This window comes from Amphiprion ocellaris, chromosome 9, assembly GCF_022539595.1.
Source record: "Amphiprion ocellaris isolate individual 3 ecotype Okinawa chromosome 9, ASM2253959v1, whole genome shotgun sequence".
NCBI lineage: Eukaryota > Metazoa > Chordata > Actinopteri > Pomacentridae > Amphiprion > Amphiprion ocellaris.
In genome coordinates this window covers 934,332-956,833 of record NC_072774.1, presented here as the reverse complement: position 1 = coordinate 956,833, position 22,502 = coordinate 934,332, and the positions used below count along the sequence as shown (strand labels likewise).

The 22,502-nt window shown below is 37.9% G+C and overlaps 2 protein-coding genes across 3 annotated transcripts; one reads left to right on the top strand and one right to left on the bottom strand.

Moving 5' to 3' along the window:
• Positions 1-1,267: 1,267 nt before the first annotated feature.
• LOC111574731 (uncharacterized) lies at positions 1,268-11,173 on the bottom strand. Of its 2 annotated transcripts, none has more exons than XM_023279475.3 (7): positions 11,090-11,173; positions 9,216-9,367; positions 8,694-8,744; positions 7,424-8,600; positions 7,199-7,354; positions 6,263-6,355; positions 1,268-2,311 (listed from the first exon to the last, which is right to left on the bottom strand). In XM_023279475.3, the coding sequence occupies exons 4-7, from the start codon at positions 7,757-7,759 to the stop codon at positions 2,111-2,113; spliced, it is 786 nt and encodes a 261-aa protein (XP_023135243.1). In that variant the 5' UTR covers positions 7,760-8,600; positions 8,694-8,744; positions 9,216-9,367; positions 11,090-11,173; the 3' UTR covers positions 1,268-2,110. The 2 variants fall into 2 exon arrangements, with proteins under 2 accessions (XP_023135243.1, XP_023135244.1); XM_023279476.3 differs by having other exon boundaries at positions 11,086-11,169.
• A 2,388-nt stretch (positions 11,174-13,561) lies between these two features.
• On the top strand, positions 13,562-22,464 carry rpl18 (ribosomal protein L18). The gene is made up of 7 exons (XM_023279472.3): positions 13,562-13,672; positions 14,322-14,408; positions 14,976-15,083; positions 17,648-17,746; positions 17,835-17,958; positions 19,355-19,424; positions 22,337-22,464. The coding sequence occupies exons 1-7, from the start codon at positions 13,577-13,579 to the stop codon at positions 22,410-22,412; spliced, it is 660 nt and encodes a 219-aa protein (XP_023135240.1). The 5' UTR covers positions 13,562-13,576; the 3' UTR covers positions 22,413-22,464.
• The last annotated feature ends 38 nt before the right edge of the window (positions 22,465-22,502 follow it).

The window sequence follows — 22,502 nt, the reverse complement described above, 5'->3', positions numbered from 1 at the left end:
AAGCAATGGAGCCAAACCCAGTTCACTGGTGAAGAGAAACAGAGGAAATGTTTGTCTGCAGCTAAATAAAGCAGGAAGACACTGAGCTGCTCAAGTGTTCCTGATAACACCAAGCTGCTCAGGTGTTCCTGATAACACCAAGCAGCCACCTGGACAGCCAATAGGAACACAGCTTCCTGGAAGTCCAGAGGGCTGGGTTAGTCAAGGAAATTTAGTTTAAAGTTGAAGCAAAAAGTTAACAAAGAAAGTTGAAAACCACCTTCTGATCCCTGAAATCTCTGAGTTTTCACACAAAGAACACCTGAACATGTCAAACTGGTTCCATAATAGAACCATCATTGTAAAAACGTCATAGTATGGTATGTTGCTCTAAAAACATTAGGACCCAGCTGTCAGGGGACAAACATGTAAGAAACATGAGAACAGAGAGAACCCAACCAGTAGGTCACAGTTTATCATCCCCCAGTCATCTCCTGAAGTCCATATGGTGAGAGACATCAGTATCTGGTTGTTAATTTACACTCTAAAAAGAATTTACTTGAACCAACTTAAAAAAGTGTTTCAATTGATAACAACTAATATAATAAGTATTTTAACTTATTTCTTTAGGTTGAACCAAACTTACATTTTTAGTCAGATTAAAGCAAAAAATTCAGTCATTTTTTTCTTTTATATTACTTTATTTTAACTTAAAAAGATATATAAAACCTACTTAATAATTTCAGAAAATTACACTTAAAACTCAACTGTATTCTAAAGTAAAATTTTACACAAAAACAACTTATTTTTTTGTCCTTTTTTCGTTCAAAATCATTGTACATTCTAATGCACATTTTTACTTTAGTTCAACTTAAATTTTTCTAATTTCACCACTATAAATATTTTCACATCTCAATTCAAGCTTTTACATTCGATCACCTTTTTTCAAAGTTTGTCTGCCAATTATATAATACATATGTTTATGTTATTTCATTTTAAAGAATGGTAGTTAAAGAAAATAGGCATCAACAGTTCTCTAAACCAGTGGTGCTCAAACTGTGGTTGTGTGAGTACTACACTGGTGGTACTTGGGCTTTTTCAGGTGGTACTTAATCATTTCCATTTTTGACTTTTACTTTGATAGTTTTGGGCATTTTATTTTGCTCTCACACTGAAAAAAAAAAACACTTGGCAGAACTTGGTTTGAACCAGAGACATTCTAACAGTATAAACATCTATGTGTACTAATGATGTGAAGCTGTAAAATAAAGGTCGTAGCTGCAGAAAATCGTTTGACAGTAATGTCACATTTATTTTTTTTCCGTCAGAACACTTTAAAAGGTAGAACACAGTGTGTAAGTTCTTGCTCACACTTTTTCCATTAATACAAAACATGCTTGTAATGACCAGTATATTTTAGTAAAATATCAAAGACATTCAGAGAACTAATCTAACCTGTTTAAATCTCAATTGCTGAGTTGGAAAAAAAACTTGATTCGGTCAACTGGACACAAAAAAAATGGTTTATTCTTCTTTCAACGTTTCGTGTTATCCAATAACACTTGGTCAGGAGATTATGGAGAATAGAAATTTGAAAAAAGGCAAATAACTATCTCCCAGGAATTGAGTTTGAATCATACTGTTCCGTCGCCGTGACACCAAAGCTGAGCACCAGATCAGAACAGACCTTATGCCACAAGCTCACTTCCTGATTCTTCCGTGGACCTCTCCTAACTTCCTGCAGCCGTATCCATAGCAACCATGGTAGCAACAACAAAATATTGCAACTAAACAGCTATGCTAATATTACTGAAACGTTTACTCTACTTGGGTAGGTGTTGGGTAAAAAAAATTGAGCCTTTTTTTCAGGTTTGGAGTTTGGTACACGCAGAAAAACCTAGCCTCTGACGTTACAGGAAGTGGAGAGAGGTCCACATGGAATGCGAAAAATGCTAACCTAGGTAGCTAAGGCATAACGTCTACTGTTTTGGCTTTAAAATACTAGCAGTTCTGATCTGGTGCTCAGCTTTGGTGTCACGGCGACGGAACAGTATGATTCAAACTCAATTCCTGGGAGACGTTTATTTGGTTGTTTTCAAATTTCTATTCTCCATAATCTCCTGACCAAGTGTTATTGGATAACACGAAACGTTGAAAGAAGAATAAGGCAAAAGCAGATGAGACTGAGTTGAGTCCATGCAAGACTGTTATGCCTTCGATAACGATACCAATGTCCTCCGGGGGGAAGTTCAGCACAACCTTCTTGTCGAATGGAAAACACTGCCATGGTCACCTGCTCCAAATCAGCCTGAATGCCATCTTGCTGACTGTCCTATAGAAAACAGGAAAAAAAATAGTGTTAGTCTTATGACATGCATTGGTATCCAACCAATAGACGTTATGCCTTGGCTACCTAGGTTAGCATTTTTCACATACTTCCTGGACCTCCCACCACTTCCTGTTGCGTCTGAGGCTAGGTTTTTCTACGTTTACCAAACTCCAAACCTGAAAAAAAGGTTCAATTTTTTTTACCAAACACCTACCCAAGTAGAGCAAACGTTTCAGTAAGATTAGCACAGCTGTTTAGTTGCAATATTTTTGTTGTTGCTACCATGGTTGCTATGGCCACGGCTGCAGGAAGTTAGGAGAGGTCCATGGAAGAATCAGGAAGTTAGCTTGTGGCATAAGGTCTATTGAAATTGAGACTCATCTCTTTACATTGGGTGTATGTTTTTGAAAAAATAAAATAAAATACACCTTTTGGAGACAAGAAAAAGTTACACAATGTCATTGCTCTCTATATATTCTCATCATGTAAATCAGATAAAGCAGAGGTGCATCCATTTGTTATTTATTTTCATTTTTCTCAAGCAACAGTTCCACAGCAGTGACTTACACTTTGTCCTATGAATGGTTTATGAATTTCAGACACAACTGTTTGCTTTTAACAAAACTTTACTTGAACTTCATTTCATAGATTAAGTGTATGAATGAGTTTCTAATAATGTCTATATATAAGTCATTACCTTGACAGTTTAGTGCAAACTTGTTTAAAAAGCATAATTCTACAGTGCTACAAACTAGATGTGACCAAATAAATATTCTGAGTGAAATATAAAAATGTATCATCAATATGAAGAATCACTAACAACTACTTTGACAATTTATCAGGACTTTTGCATGTGTGTGGCTATAAAGATTTAATTTCACTGGCCACAGACAAGTTGCCCACAAGTTATAGTAACGGCTATTTTTATATTTTTTCCCCCAGGTTTTCAGGGTGAAATGCATAAACCACAAGTGCTGGCTTCATCCTTAAATAAGATCCATCTGACTCTCTGAATCTCTGATTTTTTTCACAGATTTGATGATTTCACTAAACGAACTCCACACTGCTATTTTTAGAACAGGCTTGTTTTACTAAATTACTCAGATACACAAACTCTGGAGTGTGTATACTGTAATTGTTGGATTCATTTGTTTTCTATGACTTCACTACAGCTACTGGTAAATTATTTGCCATGCTGTTATAGAATTTTTTACCAAAATCAGTGTTTGATCTGGTAACTTGTGTTGCACTGCTATTATTTTGAACACCACTGTACAGAAAACCCCAGTGTCAAAAGTTTTGAGAAGTGTACTGCCCAGAGGCCAAATACAGACATGCCCGCAATTATTGGCACCCCTGATAAAATTTGATTGAAAGTTGATTTAATCCAACCATACAGTGAGAATAAAAAGTGTTTGATCCCTTGCTGATTTTGTTGGTTTGCCCACTAATAAAGACATGATTATTCTATACTTTCAATGGTAGATGTATTCTAACATGGAGACACAAAATATCAAAAAGAAAATCCAGAAAATAACTTTAAATAATATATTTTAATTCATTTGTATTTCATTGAGGGAAATAAGTATTTGCACCCATGGGAAAATCAGTGTTAATGAGCCTTTGTTTGCAGTGACATAGGTCAAACTTTTCCTGGAGGTCTTGAGCAGGTTTACAAACAAATGTTGCAGGATTTAAACACATTTTTTTTACTCTTTTCATGAGAATCCAGCCACATTCAATTATCATTGCTGTGAATGAGATATGGAAATTTTTGACCAAAATCTCACAATACAGTCTCCTGTGTTTTCACCGCCATGCTTCACTGTAGAAATGATTTCCTGGGATGTCACTCATCACTCTTCTCTCTCCAAACACAGAGAGTGGAGTTTACACCCAAAAGTTTTATTTTGGTCTGATCTGATCGCATGAAGATGATCCAGAGGAGGACTGGAACCATGTCAAGAGGTCAGATGAACCAAAATAAAACTTTTGGGTGTAAACTCCACTCTCTGTGTTTAGAGAGAAAAAAAGTCATGAGTGATATCTCAGGGAATCATATCTACTGTGAAGCATAGCGGTGAAAACATCACGATTTTGGGCTACTTTTCAGCAGACAAAAGGACAACTGATCTGTAGTAAAAAGAGGATGAACAGGGGCCTGAATTGTGAGATTTTGAGCAAAAACCTCCATCTCTCATTCACAGCAATAACTGAATGTGGCTGGATTCACACGAAAAGAGTATAAAAAAAAATGTGTAAATTCTGCTACAGTTGTTTGTAAACCTGCTCAAGATCTCCAGGAAAAGTTTGACCTCTGTCATTGCAAATAAAGGCTCATTAACACTAATTTTCTCATGGGTGCAAATACTTATTTCCCTCAATGAAATACAAATGAATTAAGTCGGCAAACCAACAAAATCAGCAAGGGATCAAATACATTTTACTCTCACTGTAAATTTTCTATTTGACTGGAAATGACACAGGGGTCTTCCAGGGGATGTTAAATGAATGTCCAAGTGTCATTGTTAAAGAAAAAATAAATAAATAAATAAATAAACTTTTATTTACATTTGAGCAAAAAGTCCCATGTTCAACAATTATTGGCACCCTTCTCAATAATTCACAGAAAACCCTTTGGTTTGTTATTTCACCAACCAAACTTTTCTTATAATTACAGACCAGCTTCTGTCACGTCTCCAATGGTGTTTTTGCCCATTCATCTCTATCGATGAGCTCTAACTCTCTCTAGTTGAGGGTCTCCTGCATCACCTTGATCTTTATCACCTTCAACAGTTTCTCTGTCAGATTCAAGTCAGGACTCTGGCTAAGACACTACAAAACATTGTTTATGTCTGACAACCATTTCTTCATCATTTTTACTGTGTTTTTGTTGTTGTCTGTTGAAATGTCCAAGAAGTGGCTGAGAACAAATTTCTCATAAACCATCAGACCATAAAACATAGGACTAGATGACCTCTGCTCTTCTGTTTCATGATCTGTTGAAAAAAAATTGCTTGTCCATTATGAGGTTGCCTTTGTTTGGCATTAAAAAGGTGGACACTTCCACTTTAAGAACACCACACTTAATTTCACACACAATGATGGGAATGTGATGCTTTGGGGTTTTTTTTTTTTTTTTTAATCAGCTAATGGATCAGGACACTTAACCACAGTGAACAGTGCAATGAAAATAGAATAGAACATGGATATTCTTCCCCAACATCAAAGAGCCTGCAGAGAACTTTGTTCTTGGCCACTTATAACGACATTTTTGCGGGCAACAACCCAAAAACACACAGTTAATTTGGTGAAGAAATGGTTGTCAGACATAAACAATGTTTTGCAGTGTCTTAGTTAGAGTCCTGACTTGAATCTGACAGAAAAACTGTTCAAGATGCTAAAGATCAAGGTGATGGTCTGGAGGTCATCGATACCGATGCATGGGCAAAAATACAAATGGAGACGTGCAAGAAGCTGGTCTTTAATTATAGGAAAAGTCTGACTGCTGTAATATCCAAGCAAAGAGTTTTCTATGAAATGTGATGCCACTTTTTGTTCAACTGTAAATAAGTTTGTCATTATTCAGGGATGAGAATGACAAATCGAACCCCCCCCCCCCCCCCCCCCCCCCCCCCCCCCGCCAATGCGCGTTGCAATGCATGTTGCAAAGCGCGTTGCAATGCGCGTTGCCGAAAGATGTCGGCGGCGGGATGACCATCACGGCGGGCGGCCATCACAAGCCTCGGCTCGCGACGCGTCGGCCGGCCGGCCGCTTGCCTACCCCCCTACAATTTTCTCAACGGATTTACACGATTCACAAAAACTATACTTTCGGCGGAAAAAAACTCGGAATTCCGCGATTCTCGCAATTCATACACAAGACAAATCAAAGTTGTTTACAGTTAATTAAAATCTCAAGAGGCAGGCTGTGAGGAAAAAAATGTTACCTACCACAAACTCTTTGACAAGATCACGAGTATCCTCTCCAAGAAGAATGATGAGAGCCTTCAGGAGACATTCTCTCTTCACATTGATGTCTTCGGCCTACAGTATACATAAGAATACATAAGAATTAATACAAGGCAGCAATTAGACAATAAGGCAACACTTGAAGAAGGGGTGAATTATGATTACAAGGAAGGACTCTTTCTCAAAGGCAATTTCAATACCATCCACGAGTTTTCCCAGTAAACTTATGGATGGTATTGTGTCTCAGGGTTCTGTGGGTCAGGGACATCTACCGGTATCCTAGACTTCTGTAGCAATTACTTTGCCAGGTAAGTACAATTAAAGGAAAAAACTGCTGTTAAACATTACGCAGTGCACCGTTTTCAAGCAATATAGGAAAGAAAGGTGATAAGCATGACATTGTTAGAAAAGCAACTCTAATGCCAAAATTTTAAATTGTTGATGCCATTTTAAAGAGTTGTAATGAATACGGATACAAAATCCTCAATCTCCAACAAAAAAAAAACTCAATATTTTCTCTTTAGATATATAGAAATTCACCAAAAAAGTTCGTCCTCAATCAACAAAGCTAAAAATCAGACTAAATTGAAAATGACAAAATCATCAAAAAATCCTCAGAAATGCAACAAGATTAAAAAAAACCTTTAAAAAAAAAAAAAGGCAATCAAAAAAGTGATAAAAAAGAAACGCAACCAATAGAAATTGACAAAAAAAAATAACAAAAAGACTTAAAAATGCAACTAAAATATGTCCAAAATCAATTTTAAAAATTATAAAACAGCAGAAAAAGATGTGGAAAAGACAGCAACAACGTGAGGTTCCTTGTTTTGTCAATGTGTTTTTCTCATGTTCTATGTTATAGACTTTTTTGGGAGAGGGTTAAAGCAGGAGTGAATCATGAATAAAGCAGTTAATTACCTGGTCAAAAGTATGCAAGATTGGAGAGATTTTGTCCCCTGCTGTCCCTCTCTTGGATCTTGCCAATGCCAACAGTCTGCTGGAGTAGTGATCCAGTTGTTCGAAAAACTGGGACTCCAGAGGGATGGCCACCAGCCTGTGGAACTCTTCATTAACCTGAGGCAAAAGGTGTGTGAGCATACAAATTTGACAACTGCCAAATTAAGTGGAGATAATAGTCATTACCTCTCGTTCACTAAAAAGGGCAGGCCATCTGGTCTTGAAGTCCTCAATCCTGGGCTGTTGGTCAACCACTTCTTGTCGTCTATAGGCAAATGTCCTGGCCATTTTGTCACGGACAACTTGGTCGTCGCTTCGTTTCTGCATTTCCATCAGTATATCAAGTCTTTCTCTTTCAAGGGTATCACTTGTCTCTCCTAGAGGCAACGTCGGGTAAAAGTTGGCCTCTGCCCTTCTTGCTCGTTTCATCTTCCTGGCTGCAGATTTATCATCTTTGGACTTGGCATTAATGGACAACTCAGGGCATCCAAGAACTTTCAGCTGAGTTCTGTAATTCCCCATTTTGTACTTAAGTCTCTGCTTCCATCCGTAAGCACCATTAAACGACCCAGGTTCTTTCAAGCAAGGATGTTTTTCGATCAGTGCTTTTGCCACTTCACTGAAATGAGCATCTGTAGGGTATGGGGTGTACTTGTAAATGTCCTCAGTGAGAACATTCAAGATGTCAGATTTCGGCTTTGTGTTTAGGGTTAATGCTTTGTTATAGGCGTGGTACGCTAAGTTTCCTTTAGCTGTGTTTGATATCAAAAATATACTTTCTAATTTGAGAAGAACAGCAGCTAATTTGCACTCCAGACACTTTTCCAGGTGTTGAGAATAATCACTTTTTGATAGAACATTCAAATCCTCTTGACAGTCAATATCGCTCTCCACATCTGACAATTTTCCATCAAATTCTTCAGTATTCTCATCTATTTGAACAATGCCTGGTTTAAAATCACAAGCATTACTGGAATGTTTTCTGTATTTATGAGTTCTGTATCGTTCATAGACGTTTGTTTTGTATTCACAGTTTCTGAAGACGCACGTGAGAGTTTCACTGTTTTTGAGGTGGCCAAATATATGCTTGAAAAAATCCGCCGGTATGGAGTCCTGATTGCAACCACAAATGGGACATATGAATGTTGAGATGTTTTCTTGAGATTTAAAAGTGGAGTGATTTCATGACAAGTGGCTCAAAAGGCTATTCCAGGTTTTGAATCTGCACACGCACTCGTGGTAGGTGCAGGGATAAGCGTAACCTCGTCCATAATGTCCATGCAGAAGTTTGTAGTGCTTCAGTAACAGCGATCTTCTTTCACAGGTGTAGTTGCAGTCTTTACATGTGCACATTCAATCTCCACTTTAAAAAAAAAAATTTTTTAACCCATTGTGCTAATAACACATTTATTGATTTAATTCTACAAGAGCTAAAGTAGCAGATTAAATACCTCACCTCAGATTTTCCTGTCCAGAGTCCTTCACTATAATCTTGGTGTTGAAGCAACTAAAAATAGACAAACACATAAACTGTCAAAACAACTACTTTACAGTACTATATTGAATCATAGCATCTGCTTTCTCTGCAAATATTATTTCTACCCTCAAAAACAGGGATATTACGGATATTACCCTTTTTTAAAACTGGTGAATTTTATATGGACCTCACTTAAGTTGTTTTCAACTTTGTAGCACTTTGAGGATTTTTTCTTTTAATGTATAGTGTGTTAAAAATAAAATGATTTTATTATCGTTACTATTAATTTTACAAACTATGCCTTAATGTAACTTTTACAAAAACCAGAACAAATGGCTCTAACTGCTTTTAGTCAACACAAACGATAAGCAGATAAGCCAAAATAAACAACAGCAGGATTTTCATAAGGGAAGGACTCATAACATGAAACAGTAGCATTTAGCTTCACGTTAGCTCTCATCTAAAGCAAGCTACTTTCTATTCGGGAGGATATCAAAGTACCTTTTCTGCACCTGCTCCTCGACTGCTCCTCCAGCTCACAGCTCATGCGCTCCTCTGCTCATTTATGAACGCGCTTGTCTCCTGCTCCAAGTTGGTTTATGTGTAGAAGATGTAAACACTGAACATGCGACATTAAAGCAGGAGCAGTACCGCTGCAAAACATAAAACAAACAGGAACTTTAACAGGGTAGTAAACACAGTTCGCTTTAATTACAAACTAGACGCAGATAAAAGTTATCAGGATATTTTTTTTAAAGTGCCATTTTTAAACACCTTTCACAATCAATTACTCGGTTAATTTAAAAAAAAATCAAAACAATTGTTTGCTACAGCGGGCTGCACAGTGGCGTAGTGGTTAGCACTTTCGCCTTGCAGCAAGAAGGTCCCTGTTTCACGTCCCGGCTTTCCCGGGATCTTTCTGCATGGAGTTTGCATGTTCTCCCTGTGCATGCGTGGGTTTTCTCCGGGTACTCCGGCTTCCTCCCACAGTCCAAAAATATGCTGAGGTTAATTGATTATTCTAAATTGCCCGTAGGTGTGAATGTGAGAGTGATTGTTTGTCTTTGTATGTAGCCCTGTGACAGACTGGTGACCTGTCTAGGGTGTCCCCTGCCTTCACCTGAGTCAGCTGGGATAGACTCCAGCACCCCCATGACCCTAGTGAGGATTAAGCGGTGTATAGATAATGGATGGATGGATGTTTGCTACAGCCATAAAGTTAGTTAATAATACCAAATCAATGTCAACTAAAGCACTGCTAAATAACCAACATAGTGATTTCAGTTAGTTATTCATCAATCTGCACATAAAATGAGCTTTACTTCGTTTGTCATTAATTATAATAATTTTGTTTATTGTTTATTTATTTTATATTCTTTACGTAATTAAACATGTGCAAACTTTTATCATACATCTGATGTTGATCACAAAAAACATCGGCTTAGAATGGAAATCCAGGCTCCTTTCAGACTTTCACACACAGCTAACAGGTGCACTTTGTAAAGTCTTCAACAATAAATAATTTGCTAATCCGTGTAAAACACCCAGCAGGCCAATGTGGTTAATTTTTCTGACAGAGTAAAAGTAATCTTGCTAGAAATACTAAATTTAGGCATAAATTCGGGTGGATTATTGTGTAGGAAGTGCAACAGAATCGTTCACGCAGCAACATTAATGCCTCTTTTCCACATGAGGCACGTCACCGCACCGTGCTGAGCCAGTGCAACTCGCCAGCCGGCCAGCTTAGCCCAACCCCCGCACTATCTCGTTTCCATCTCATTTCACGTCTCGGCTTGAGATAAGCTCAAAAACTGTTTTAAAGTAGTGAGTGGAAAAGTGGCTTAAATGCATAATAAATTTACGAACGCGCTCCCAAGACATCATTTGAAGTTATCCACGCAAATGTTTACAGCTCAAAGTAAATGGCAAGTTTTCTAGAGTTGAAGTTACAACACATTGATCTGATATAACAAACTCACGCACGTTGTTGGGTTGAAAGTGCCTGCTCCGAAATGTCTTTTCAGTTTCAGAGAAAACGAAAGCAAAAGAAAAGGCGGTTATACGGAGCATTTGAGTGTTTGAGTTTTCTAACCCAATGCCCAATCGTTTAAAATGCAAAAAACAAACTACTCGTCTTTATAACATGCGGTAAAGTTATATGACATGCATATAAAAAAGGTAATATCACTGAAAATATATTGTATTTCAGCCTAACTGAATAGGACGTCTATTTTCTGGGGGAACGGACAGCAAAATTAACGCTGCGACATTTTCTAACGCGCCCGCTTGCAAGATGTCCATTTATTCACACAACACGCGAAGTAAATGGTAAGTTGTTTAGAGTAAACTTTAAAAAACTTAATAAACTCACGTACGTTGTTGTGTTCAGCCCCACACCGACTGCTACCGTAATGGCGTATCTTCTTTTGCAGAGCAAATGAAAGGGGGAGGCGGGAGGAAACGAAAACACAGAGAAAGGGCGGTTAAACATGGTGCATTATGGGTGTTATAGTTCGATCCCGCAACCCTGGCCGTTGAAAACGGCAGAATTCTTGACTTAATTCTAAACTCAAAAAATCAGAACATAAAGAAGGTAGATGTTTGGAAAGTTAAAGGGGAAAACTTACCAATATATGGCAGAATCCGAGGAAATTCACATGTAGAGTTTCAGAGGGCGCGGAAATATTGTCACACACGGCGCACAGTGAATGCCTCACACCACACACGGGAATAACTTAAGTTTGAACTTTGGATCAAAGTAAAAAAGTACTCTGGAATTGAGTCAAGCATTCTGAAGTTGTTTTAAAACATATATTTGCTTTGCAATCAGAACATGACAAATTTACTTTGGATTTGTGTAAATTTGTATCTTGCTTCAACTGGGCCTAAATAGACTTTTTAGAGTGTACCAGAGGATGCTTATAATCATGCTGATGTGGTCTGTACTCTACAGTATTTTAGTGACTCAATAAATGCCTAAGTTGTTTTTTAAAAATGCTTTTTAGTTTTTAATAAACATTTAACAGCCTATATGTAATCAATAAATGGCCTTTGCCTATCTTAAGAAAAATTCACTCAGAACTCTGATATGTTAACAGCACTAAATAAATCAATAAATACATGCATACACACAAAAATAAGTTAATACATTAACTGTGTTAAGATAAGATTTAGATTTTTAAAAAGTTGTTTATATTTTTACAGAATCCAGTATTGCTCACTGGTTGGTCATTACATTTTGCTAGTTTGATTTCACTGTTTAAAATGATGCCACCTCTTTTCAGACAGAACCTGTGATAATAAAACAATACAAAATGTTTAGTTCCGTGTTAATAAAGCACTTAAAGCTTTAAGTATGGCTAAATGCTTTTTTCAAAATTAAATATATCACTCCTTAGGTGGTAGTGGCCCCAAGTTCAGTAAAGTTGGAAAGATATTCACAGATTGGGACTTCCAGCATCAATAACTCATTAGATATAGGTTGTCAAAACATAAACGGTGCCTCTTTCCCATTGTTGCAAGGCAGACAATGTGCTACAAGCCCAGTTTTATCAAAAGTAGCTGTCTTTCAAGCTACAGGAATAACATTGGTGTCTATGGAGTGAACAGGGTCCGTCTGCAATTTGCAAAACCTCTGCAACAGTAAAGAGAGACAAATATTCAATAACTTCACTCTTATACATTGTAGTGTCACTAAAATCACTGCAGCCTTCAACTGGCTCCTGTTGTCAAAGTGTTTTAACAGAAATGTAAATGCTGTAATTTGATTCTTTTAATGAACCATGTAACTTGAATGGATGTGATGCTGGTGTGACCACAGTGCACACGTCTGATGTTGCTCACAGTGGTCCAAGGGACGCTCAGGGAGTTTGTGTGTTTGCTCACACTCAGACTGAAAAATTACAGAGAACATTGGCTGGGAGTCACCAGTCGAAATTTCGCTGTGTGGAAACACAATGAAAATAAAGATTCTTGATTAATTATTCATTGTATTTTATTCCTTATTTATTTATACTTTTTAGAAAATCCTCAGAGACATACACCACTGTTCAACACGTGTACACATTTTTAAACTTTTAATAACTGGATAAAATACACTGAAATGGCCATATAGTAGAACTAAGTGTTTATTTACGTATGGATTGACCATAATAACTTTTCCTGGTGAGTAATAAGGTAAATGGCAATAAATAAAGCTGTATTCACAATGGAAGTAAATACATCACCTCACGTATGCTAATAACTACATCATGTATAAACAATTTGTTAAATGATTATAATAGTGCTGAAAAATGGTAAACTAAAGTGTAACACACAATTACTGGACAAAATTATGTTTAGTCCAAAGAACAAATGGTTCCAAATTCTGATTTAAAGTGAATTTTTATTTGACAAAAAAGTTTTTTATGGCCGGTAATCATATAAACAAGTGACAAAACATAGTAATGCATTGAGTTAGAGATGCTAATAATAAATTTGAGCAATTTCTGTGTTTTATCTCATTTTCACTAAAAAAAAGAATAATATGTGTAAATTTGCTTCTAAAAAATAGAAATAGTTTAAATTGATCAATATCACCTCTAACACGGTGTATTTTGTAACTTGTTTTTGTCATTTCTAGCCATAAGAAACCTTTTGGGCAAATAAAAATGTATTAAAAACCTAAGTTTGGCACGGTTGTAATTAATTTAAGGTTCAAATAAATTACTGTTTTTTCTAGATGTCTTGATTCAGCCGTAGTTCTAATGAAATGCATCTAAATTAGCCGAAAAAAAAAATTAAATTTAAAAAAAGCTTATCTCGCATTTCCGCCGCTGGAGGCGCCATCTTAACTGTTCTCACTTCCTGCGGGCCAGAAGCGCATGCTCAGTGACCAATCAGACGGCCGGGATTTGAGCCCACAGTTTATCGCGAGACCTCGGCTCTTCCTTTTCCCTTTTCGCTCTGAGTCCAAGATGGTAGGTACCGCTAGATGAATTTTAAAAACACGACAGCCTGACAATCCGCGGTCATCCTCTGAATTCAAACATCTCACCATCTTAGTGAAAACATGTACATGGTTCAAACCGAATTTACGATACAGCTCTGTCATGATTTCGTGTTATTTCAACACTGAATGCATATTAGCTTAACCCCCGTAGAGCCGCCGTAGGTGCTGCTCAGTTAGCCGCTTAAAGTCTGGATTAAAATCAGTTTAAAATAGTGCAAAATGTGGAATGTTCTGTTTAAGTCCGCGTTTACGTTTTTCTTGTGTGATTAATTGTGATTATTGGCCGGGCTTGACCCCGTATGCTTGCTAGCTGAGCTGTTGGTGTTAGCAGTTAGCTGTAGAGAGTCAACGTGTGGACCGGCCTCTGCTACAGGCTGAGCTGCTCGTGTATAAAAAGTAAAAAAAAAAAAAAAAAGTATTTTTAGTTTTACTGATAATGTGAATTCCTCCTTTTTTTAATGTTAGACGTGTTGTAGCAGCTGGTTTGAGCGGAGATTACTAGAGTCACTTAGATGTCGGATGTGGGTGCAGTTTGTCCAATGTTTTAGATTTCAGAGACGGAGTTTAAAGGTGTTCTTTGTCAATAGATTAATACATAAATGTGTTTCTGTCTGAAGGGAGTCGACATCAGACACAACAAGGACCGTAAGGTGCACAGAAAGGAGCCAAAGAGCCAGGATATCTACCTGAGACTCCTGGTTAAGGTAAGAGATGTTCAGTGTCAGATTTATTTGTATAGCGCTTTTAAAGGCCTATGGCCAACCCAAGTGCTTTGCAGTAAAATAAATCATCAACAATACGAGAACAATAAAAGCAAAATAATAAAACAGATAAAGGATCCATTAAAGGTGACTCTGCTTAGCCAAAAGCCAGAGTGAACAAGTGGGTCTTTTGTGTGTTAATATCCAGAATTTTTACACTTTTGTGTGTTAATATCCAAATTATTGACACTTTTGTGCGTTAATATCCAGAACTTTTGCACTTTTGGGTGTTAATATCCTGATTATTGACACTTTTGTGCATCAATATTGAGATTATTGACACTTTTGTGTGTTAATATCCTGATTATTCACACTTTTATGCATCAATATCGAGATTATTGACACTTTTGTGTGTTAATATCCTGATTATTGACACTTTCATGAATTAATATCCAGATTATTGGCACTTTTGTGTGTTATGTTCACACGGTGCAGTAATATCCCCAGTAGCTGTAATTATCTGTTCTGTCTGGGTGAGTCGTTTCTGAGCGTCCTGCTGGTTTCTCTCAGTTGTACAGGTTCCTGGCCCGTCGATGCAACGCTTCCTTCAACAAGGTCGTCCTGAGGAGGCTGTTCATGAGCAGGACCAACAGGCCTCCCATCTCCATCTCCCGCCTGGTCAGTCCTTTTCATTTCTTTGTTTATGTGGACGGGACAGAGAATATTAATGAACGTACAATCACTTGAAGTTTACACAAGGTTGCAGTAAATCAGCTGGATTCAGCACATGGCTGATTTCCATCCGTTGTCCCAAACATAAAGGACACATCTACAGAGTTACAGACGATTAAAACAACAATTAACAGTCGCTCCAGGATTTTGCAGGCTTTTTTTTCAGATTGTTGGTCCCTAGAATGCCTGAATTCGCAGCAGCTTTTCTAAAAATATGTGATGTTTTAAGCGTATTTGTTGCAATGAAATTGCAGGAGACGGTGAAAAAAGTTGTATTTTTTTAGCTTTTAGAACACGTCAACATTTTAATTGACAGTATTTCTTCCTAAACTGATTCTTTAACCCATTTCCACCAGCTGGTACACCACGGTGGGAAACTAGCAGCAGCCAGATACTGGTTTGACATGAAGTGGTTGGTAGATTTAAGCCACTAAATGATCATTTACTGTTGAATGAATCATATTTGGACATATCTGTCAGTGGATTAAAAAGTTCGTTTCACATCCTGGCACACACATGTTCATACGCTAACTTACCTTCATTCAACAGATCTGGATCAACAGCTTCTGTCACGGTGATTTGTCTGGTCTGTGGTCTGCTCCTTTCAGGTGTTCTCCTGATATGTTTCATGGTAGAAAAGTGTTTGTCAGTTAGAAGAATTAAGAGTAAATGATGCTCTGTCATGTTTGACTAAGTTTCTTCAGATCACGATGTCGATGCTCAGCAGATAAACTGTTCAGCGCTACTCTGAACCTGCAAACTGATTTAAAACCTGTTTGAATGCGAGACGGTCGTTAGAATGGAACTGATCTGAGGTTTTCACACTGTTATTGAGCTGAACAATGAGCTGCAGTGATATGAGATGATCGTGTGTGGATGCGTAGGCAGGTAAAGTGAAACTAGTTGAAGGTGAGAGGTCAAACTTTAAAGCTTTATTCACGTCACTCACAGAATATTTTCCTCACTAAACCTGATCTCTGGTGGCTGCTGGCACGCCGTTTACTGCTGCACAACTTATAGGCACCAAGTTTAAATGTTACGTATAGATGGATAGTTGATAGATATAGACTATAGATAGATATAGACTATAGATAGAGTGTAGATAGATGGATGTATAGATATGTTGGGACTGGATATGGGCCGGTCTTCGGTTAAACAGACGGCATTTCATTGTTACGTCGTCACACGGCGCCATCAGATGGCTTTATTTCCATTCTCTGGTTGTACACCACCTTGGATTGTGCTACATTCACTAACTTTTTGTCCTTCATTATGGCTCCCAGCGTAAGTCAGACTCTTCTGATGCTTGGAAGAAAAGGAAAGCTGTCTCCATGGAAGTGAAATTAGACAGAATAAAACGCTGGGAACAGGAAGAAACACTAACCAACATGGGTCAAGTTGTAAAAACAGGTCAACATATTGTAGAGACCCTCTGTGATGAATGAGTGAGACTTTATCTGGTTCTCTGCTGGTTTATTGAACCTTCATACAGGCTACTGTGGACCGTAGTCAACGCCAGAATAACTAGAAAAACCCCATAGCTCCTGAATTTGCCGCCGTTCCCAGCTCTCTCTACTGCTGACTCTGAGCCAATCAGAGGTGAGCTAACTAAACATGGCACCTTCACTGACATTAGGTAAATCTGGAACTGAACAATAAACATTGAAACCTCAACATCAACAACAATATCAGTCCGTTACAATATTCTGTTATCTTCTAGTAAAATGATTCATACGTGCATGAAAGTCATTGGTATTCATGAGTTTATGAAGAACTGATCGATATTGTGATGCATGGAGCTGATTTGTTTACGTTTTGGTCAGAGTTCCGACTTACAGAGAAAGTTGACTTACATTGATCTGTAGGAACGGAACTCTGACTTAAGTTGAGGGCCTCCTGTACTCTAAAAAAAACTTGCTGTACGATACTATAAAAACACTTCTAGTTCTGTAGAAAAATCTATAGAAATACTAAATGTATTCAAAGTCAATAAACATTATTTGCACCTTTCAAGGCACCGGCATTTAAAGTGATTTAAGCGGTTTAAAGTGATTTTGTTGACAGGTTTTATGAAAACCTCTGCAGTAAACCTCTGCATAGACATTCTACAATCCCATTGCATCAGTCCTGATGAGATCCAGTAACTGATGTACAAATTTGTTTTTTCTGGCAGTTTCATTTATTCAGTCACAGTTGCTGGTGGGTTTGACCCTAACTGCCACATTTCTGACGTCCTTTAACCTCACATAATCTGATCTACAGTGAGTTTATATCAGTGAAACTTTAACCTATTTCAGTCTGTTGTGCTTTTTAGGGTCAGATGTGGTTCTTGTTTCCTGCTCGGCTCTATTTGTTGCCTCATTATTGATGCTAGAATCTACTTTGGGGTCAAACTAAATGTTCTACGTTGGATAAAATGCTGCTTTATGTCGCTTATTCAACACAGACTGATATTAAAGGATGTTTGATTCCTGTTTTTTTTAACCACACATCAAACTTTCCTCGACCAGATCCGTAAAATGAAGCTTCCCGGCCGCGAGAACAGGATCGCCGTCGTCGTGGGAACCGTCACCGACGACGTCAGGATTCAGGATATCCCCAAACTGAAGGTAAAAGCTTTTTATTAAAGTTTCCCTCCACAGACGTCGGTTAAACCACACTGTCGGTCTCTGAACTTGTCCCGTTTGTTCCCCACAGATCTGCGCTCTGAAGGTCACCGATGGCGCTCGCCGTCGCATCCTGAAGGCCGGAGGTCAGGTGATGACGTTCGACCAGCTGGCTTTGGCTTCACCTAAAGGACATGGCACAGTGCTGCTGTCAGGTAAACCGACACGCCGAGTTAATCTTCTACCTGGACCTTTGGAGAAACCAGAAATATTCAGAAACAGAAGTTCTGCTTCTGTTCTGTAGTCACAGTTGTCCTGCTGTATTTTTTAACTTTAGGAAGTTCAGTGATGAGTGACTGAATAAGATGATGTGGTCTTCTGCTCTCAGGTAGAAATGAGAAAACTGTTAGAATTAGGAAAACCTCAACAAACTCATCCAGGTCCTGGTGATCGTAGGAGCTTCAGGAGAAACCAGCCGGACTTCTCTGGAAGACGTTTCAAGAAATGATCGTGCGATCGGTATTCGTCTCATCAATTGGCCCAACATGTCCCCACGTCAGACGCTACAATGTGAACCGATACTAATATTCGGCTCTGTCCTCCCTCCTGGTCGGACGTTACAAACCGAACCAAATATTCGGATATTCGTCATAAGAAACTGCTATTCGGGCCAGCCCAAGATGTCACGAGGCTAAACGTATTGACCGGATGAAGATCGTTAGCCCGTAAAAATCTATAAATTATCCGCATCATTGTTTAAGCCGCAGGGTTCAAAGCGTGAGAAAAAAGTAGCGATTTATAATCTGGAAAGTGTGAGAACTTAAGCTAGGTTAGCACAACTTCAGCAACATAAATAAAAAGCAGGAGCAACGTCACGACACATGACAAGGAGAGTTAGACTGAAACGGGACAAGTTGAGTCATTAATTTCACAACGTCACTCCTGTAATGTTACCTGACTGCAGCTAACACCTGTAGTTACTGAGAAGACAGCGGTGAGGATGAATGGAGTCAGAGCTCCATGTACTGGACAAATGGCTCAGGAACATCATTCAACAGCATTTAGTGTTCTATGAGAAATTCAGAACATATCGGCGTTTAATCTGCTGACCAATAAATCAGTCGGGCCCTAATTGTCTGTCTACTCAGACCTGAGTTTTACTTGACATGATTCAGTTTAAGGTGGGGTGTGATTAAAAGCTGCTAGTTGATATTTTGTGCCAGTTCTCAGTAAATTGTTCGTCCTTTCTTCTATTTGAGAAGCATCTGGTGTCACAGCAGCTGAAAAATCACCTCTAACAGCCCAAGCATTCTTTTATTTCCCATGCGTTTTACACTGCACAGTTTGCACATCACTTTTAATTCTCAGGTTTTCAGGGTGTGTAATGATGCATGTCAGCCAACTGCGACATAAAGGTTTTTTTTTTTTCAATCCGAGTAAATGATTCCGTCTTAGAGTGATTTTGCATTTCTTCAGATCACGATGTTGAACCTCACACTGTGCAGCGCTGCTCTGAACCTGTAAAAAGGGATTTAAAATGTATTTGAATGTGAGATGGTCATTGAATGGAACTGATCGAGGCTTTAATTCCTTCATTGGTTTGTTCTCCAGGACCCCGTAAAGGCAGAGAGGTCTATAGGCACTTTGGAAAGGCTCCTGGAACGCCTCACAGCCACACCAAGTACGTACCAAACCCAGTTATCTCCATAAAACGACCAACTGAAGCAGCAGTTAATGATCATCAGTCTGTCAGGATTTTAAAATGGGTTCTGGAGCTGGTTGATGATTTATTAAAACAGTAAAATACAGAATGACTCGAAGACTGCAGAAAGGAAAATCATTCTGTTAAAACTATTTAAACTGCCACTCTATCACTGTATTAGTTCATTTATAAGCAGGTAAATATGGTCGTTTTTCCTTCCTTAGTTTTAATCAGTGCTTCAACGTGAGGTTTTTGTGCAGTTAAACGGTTAAACAGGGTTCTTTAGAAATGAAACAATAAAAGTAATCCATAAAACGATTAAAATAATTGCCTAAGGAGGCCAAAAATCTAGATTTAATAGTAGTTTCAATAGCGTTCATGCTAAAATCACTACACTGGATGTGGACTAAACTAATGTTGATTAATCTGTTAATTACTTTCTGGATGAACCAGTTGGTTGTTTAGTCCAGGAACTGTTAAAAATGTGGATCAGAGTTTCCTCAGACATCTTGTTTAGTCCAAAGATCTTCAGTTTACTGTCACAGAGGAAAGAAACCAGAAAATATTCACATTTAAGGAGCTCTAATCACAGAATTTAGGCTGATATTACCAATTATCAAAAATATTTGCACTTTATTTTAATAGTTGGCAACTAATCAATGGATTGTTTTAGCTCTGTTACTGTAGAATTATTTTCATAATTTGGTCAATATGCTGAATATCCAGGAGTTGTTACTGAAAATTTCCAAACAAATTACAAAAGCATCAAAAAGTGATTGAAAACGACTAAAAATAGGCAAAAAAAAACCCAGCAAATAGATTGAAAACGACTAAAAATAGGCAAAAAACAACAAAAAGAAATTGAAAATGACGAAAACGTCACCAAAACATCAAAAGATAAGAAAAAATGGATTGAAGTGAGCTTAATGAGCAGAAATGTTTTTTTTATTGGTGTAAAAAGGGGGTCGGGCAGTGGTGGTGCAACAGTTAAGTCTCTGGACTACTGATCAGAAGGTCAGAGGTTCAAGCCCCGATGTGGCCACTGTTGGGCCCTTGAGCAAGGCCCTTAACCAAGGCCCTTAACCCTTCCTGCTCCAGGGGGCGCTGTACTGTGGCTGACCCATCGCTCTGACTCTCCCAACTGGGGAGATATGCGAAAATCTGAATTTCCCCTTGTGGGATTAATAAGGGATATTAAAACCAGCTGAAAACACAAACGGCTCCATTTTTTAATCGGCTGCAGTCTGTAGTTTGGCCTCTAGGTGGCGCTAAACCTCACAGACTGCTCCTGTCAGTTACATATTTGGTTGTTTACGAGCTTCTAAAACCTGCTTTGGAGATGATCCATTAAATTCCAGCTCCGCGTCGGACCTTCCAGGTGTTTGATCTCCGTGTGACGGTCTGGATGGCTGGATTGTGATTCATAGGATGGTGGAAATACCTCCCTGAAAGGCTTCATTCACTCACTTCCTGCCTCACAAACACTTTCTGCCAGCACGCTCTGGAATTTGTCGTCGGCTATAAAAGACTGTGGAGTTTTCAGCACAAGAAATCCTCTGACAGAGCCGAGCTGGTGTTTGGAAAAAGCTGTTTTAGATTTTAGTGTTTCATGAACTAAACCAGGAGAGTCAGAATCATCTTAGTTCTGGATCTGATCTCCAGTAAAACCAGTAAAACCACAGCATAATAACCTGTAAATCACCACAACTCCTAATGGTTCCTTTGTTTTAGCGCAAAAATGTTGACATTTAAGGACTTGTCTCCACAAAAGTCAGACAAAAAAACAACAAAAACAAGAAAAAATATTAAAAAAACTAGACACAAAATGACAAAAACGGAGACAAATGACATGAAACAAAACAAAAACGAGACAAAAAGTTAGAAGTTACAAAAGTGAAAAACAAAACAACAAAAACAAAGCAAAATATTACAAAAACTAGATACTGAAAAAAAAATGAGACAAATGACATGAAACAAAAAAAGACAAAAAATTAGGCAAAAGTTACAAAAGTGAAAAACAAAAAACTGCAAAACGACAAAATATTACCAAAATGAGACAAAAAATGACAAAAGCGAGAATCAAAATGACCAAAAAATAGACAAAAACACAAGCGAGACAAAAAGGAAATGCCAAACGACATGAAACAAAACAAAAAGAGACAAAAAATTACAAAAAAGAAACAAAACAGCTGAGACAAAAAACAAACGAATAAAGCAAAACACAAAATGAGAAAAATTTGACAAAAAAAACACGTGAGACAAAAAGGAAACAAAAAAAAACGAGACAAAAACATGAGACAACAAAATTCAGACAAAAAAAGACAACAAAAACACAACAAAATATTACAAAAGCAAGACAAAAACGACAAAAAGGAAACAAAAAAACGAGACAAACGACCTGAAACAAAACAAAAAAGAAAACTAGACAAAAAAGTTACAAAGCAGGAAAAAAAATTGACAAACCAGACAAAAAAAGAAATGCGAGAAACAAAACAACAAAAAAGACAAAGCACAAAAGAACAATCTAGTATTTTACTTTACAATCAAAACAACTAGTCTAGAAGTTATTTTCAATTTATACTTTTACTAATTTACAATCTGCAGTTAATGTCTCCTCTGGAATTTTTACACTTTGAGGGCCGAATTGGACCCACTGGAGGGCCGCTTTTGGCCCACGTGCCGCATGTTGGACACCTCTGGACTAAATTATTTAGCAAAAAAAAAAAAACTGTTTTTTTTAGGACTCAAGTTAACATAAATATATCTCAGTATCCAAACAACTGATCAGTTGATGGAGGAAACGATCCTAAACTGCAGCTCTGCGTTGTAGGAGGGGTTTAATGTTGCTGTAACACTGAATTTAATATTAATATTAATTTTGTCTTTTTCAGGCCCTACGTCCGCTCCAAGGGCAGGAAGTTCGAGAGAGCTCGCGGCCGCAGAGCCAGCACAGGCTACAAGAACTAGACTTTGTGTTTCCATGCAGGCTGACAGAAATAAAACATTTGGCTGTACAACATCAGGCGTTTGTGTTTGTTTCTGCTTTCTAAATGCAGA

Coding starts and splice junctions, on each gene's coding strand:
- rpl18 (XM_023279472.3), top strand. CDS start 13,577: ATGCTCAGTGACCAATCAGACGGCCGGGATTTGAGCCCACAGTTTATC. Junction 14,409..14,975: donor ACCTGAGACTCCTGGTTAAG/GTAAGAGATGTT, acceptor GGTTTCTCTCAG/TTGTACAGGTTCCTGGCCCG. Junction 15,084..17,647: donor CCATCTCCATCTCCCGCCTG/GTCAGTCCTTTT, acceptor TTCCTCGACCAG/ATCCGTAAAATGAAGCTTCC.
- LOC111574731 (XM_023279475.3), bottom strand. CDS start 7,759: ATGGGGAATTACAGAACTCAGCTGAAAGTTCTTGGATGCCCTGAGTTG. Junction 6,356..7,198: donor TCTTGCATACTTTTGACCAG/GTAATTAACTGC, acceptor TGTATACTGTAG/GCCGAAGACATCAATGTGAA. Junction 2,312..6,262: donor ATCTTGTCAAAGAGTTTGTG/GTAGGTAACATT, acceptor TGTTTTCTATAG/GACAGTCAGCAAGATGGCAT.